Source organism: Alosa alosa, chromosome 13 (assembly GCF_017589495.1).
Source record: "Alosa alosa isolate M-15738 ecotype Scorff River chromosome 13, AALO_Geno_1.1, whole genome shotgun sequence".
Taxonomy (NCBI): domain Eukaryota; kingdom Metazoa; phylum Chordata; class Actinopteri; order Clupeiformes; family Clupeidae; genus Alosa; species Alosa alosa.
In genome coordinates, this window is record NC_063201.1 from 11,983,274 (window position 1) to 11,985,935 (window position 2,662).

The 2,662-nt window shown below is 46.4% G+C and overlaps 1 protein-coding gene across 2 annotated transcripts in view; it reads right to left on the reverse strand.

The window, feature by feature from the left end:
- Positions 1-267: 267 nt before the first annotated feature.
- fbxl4 (F-box and leucine-rich repeat protein 4) overlaps positions 268-2,662 on the reverse strand; it is a 14,009-nt gene continuing 11,614 nt past the window's right edge. For both annotated transcript variants that reach the window (XM_048260135.1, XM_048260136.1), the window contains 2 exons: positions 2,397-2,662; positions 268-1,904 (listed from right to left, as the gene is read on the reverse strand). The exon at positions 2,397-2,662 is cut by the window's right edge and continues 47 nt beyond it. In XM_048260135.1, coding sequence (XP_048116092.1) covers positions 1,741-1,904; positions 2,397-2,662 — 430 coding nt within the window. In that variant the 3' untranslated portion in view covers positions 268-1,740. The remainder of the gene's footprint in view (positions 1,905-2,396) is intronic.

Here is a 2,662-nt window from a genome sequence, read left to right on the forward strand (position 1 = left end):
ACACACACAAACACAGCTCTGGAAAAAATGAAGACCACTGCACATTTTTCTGATGTCATAAGGTTGCTGAGTGACATTCGCATGAGTTGACAGTCATATTCAAAATAAAGAGAAAATTTGCAAATTCAAATGTGAGTGGTCTCTGAATTTTTTCCAGAGCTGTATATACAGTACATATATATACGGATTCATCATTGCAGGCATATTTCACAGACAGACATCATATAGACACACATACAGTCATGAAAGAAATCACACAGTCAAAGATTACTGATCATCAACTCTCAATTTATTCAACTGAGATGTCTAGATCCTCCTGAACGGCCAACACTACCAATCAGATCGCCCAGTGCCGATCACATGACCAACACTGACCGGGCATCACGCCATTTCGACAACAGAAAATATCAATAAATTAAACAAATATCACTTCTGCCCCCTTCATCTACCCCAAACCCCCACACACATAAATTTATATATCAAAACTTAAGAGAATATCTTTGACAGTAAGGTTGGATTGTATTTGTGTGTGAGCGTGTATGTGCTTGCAATCCAGAAGCACCATGACAGTGGTTTCTGGAGGCCTGATGCCTCCTACAGGAAAGTAAAACATTGCATATTTGAAAAGCCTGGACTTAAATAAATTTATAAAAACAGGACACTAATCTACTTCTGTGCCCTGAGTTCCCATTCAACGTCTGATTAGGGCAAACAAAAACTATTTCTCAACGTATCTAATTGCACACACACATGCACACACACGCACATAGGCATAGAGAGGCATACCACATGTAGTTATTAAAATAAGGCACAGGGAAACGTTACCTATACGTCAGAGCAGAATTAAATGAAAACTTCAAGTTTTACCAAAAAAAAAACCTTGGATATGCACCACAGTGTACATACATTGGTACTGTTGACAGTTTGTTAATTTTGTATAATATTGAACATGGCATAACAAGTACACAATCATTTGTGTGCGTTTCCTTTTTTTTTTTTTTTTTCCTTCAAAACATTCAACACCAATACATTATCTAAAAGGCTCTTGCAATGTTGAAGCAACTGTCCGTTTTGAAATGAAAAATATCGGTGGCAGTGGGTGGCACTGGTGCCAGTCTTGCCCGTACGACTCGCCACTCTCCATCAAACGCAGTCAGCCGAGGGCATCAGAAAAGTAAATAAAAACAACAATAACAACAGAAGACAGAGTGAAAGAAATAAAACCCTGAGATTTTGGATTTCCACTGAGGTCAGCCTCAGGTTTCTTTACAGACACGGCAGAGGGACAACTAACCTCCGTGGGCTTAGGAAGGGCACCCTGACCTGGCAACACAAGGTGCCAACGTCTTAATGCAATCTGGGGGTGTCAACGTCAGCGATCTTTGACCCCATCAGAAAAGCCTTCTGGAACCGCCAAGGCCAGCAGCGTTCAGCATGTGCTTCCCAGCCGAAAGTCAACAGCTAAAGCAACCCCCACTTTATTCCTTTCTCCACACACACACACATACACACACACACACACACACACACACACACACACACACACACACACACACACACACACACACACACACACACACACACACACACACACACGTACGGAGAAGCTGCCGCTGTCGGTTTACCTCTGGCCTCTGCAGCATGTCTGCATGTGTGGGTGGGTTAAGAGAGCCAGTGTGTATGTGTTTTAATAAAAACGTTTGTGTGTGTGTGTGTGTGTGTGTGTTTTGTGGCACAGTGTCACTGTGTAAAGCTCTTCTTGATAGCCACATTAGGAAAGAGAGCGGAGAGCTCCTGTACAGCCCGAGTGTCAATCTGTGAACAGAAGGACACGTCCACCAGCTTCAGGTTTGGACATGATTGGAGGAGCTTCCTCAGGGAGGCCGGGCTCACCATCCGTGTGCCTGTCAATCAAACAGGACACATATCAACTCACAGTGCCCTTTTTTGTTTATATTTTGTCTTTTAGTTGACATACAGAAAATGTATTTACCTGTGCATACACATATACACATATACACACACACACACACACAAACACTCTTACGCTTGCTCACCCAATATGTCGACAGTGTAAAGTGCAAGCGCACACACACACATAAACACACACACTCTCTCACACACACACTCACACACACACACACACACACACACACACACGCTTGCTCACCCAATATGTCGACAGTCTGAAGTGCAAGCGCACACACACACACACACACACACACACAGACACACAGACACACACTCACACACACACACACACACACACAAACACTCTTACGCTTGCTCACCCAATATGTCGACAGTCTAAAGTGCAAGCACACGCAAGCACACACACACACACACACAAACACACAGACACACACACACACACTGTTGCCCTGTGCGCTGCTCACCCAGTATGTCGACGTAATGCAGCGCGGGGCAGCAGGCGGCCATCTCCTCCACGTCGGCGTCGCAGACGGTGCGGTTGGCGGTGAGGAAGAGCTTGCGCAGGCGTGGCAAGCGGCGGGCCAGCCGCTGGAAGCAGCCCGAGCTGCTCTGCAGGGTGGAGCACCAGCCCAGGTCCAGCTCCTCCAGCAGGGGGCAGCCCGCGGCCAACTCGGCCAGGCCTCGCTCCGTCAGGCTGCCGCAGCGCCACAGGTCCAGCGAGCGCAGACGC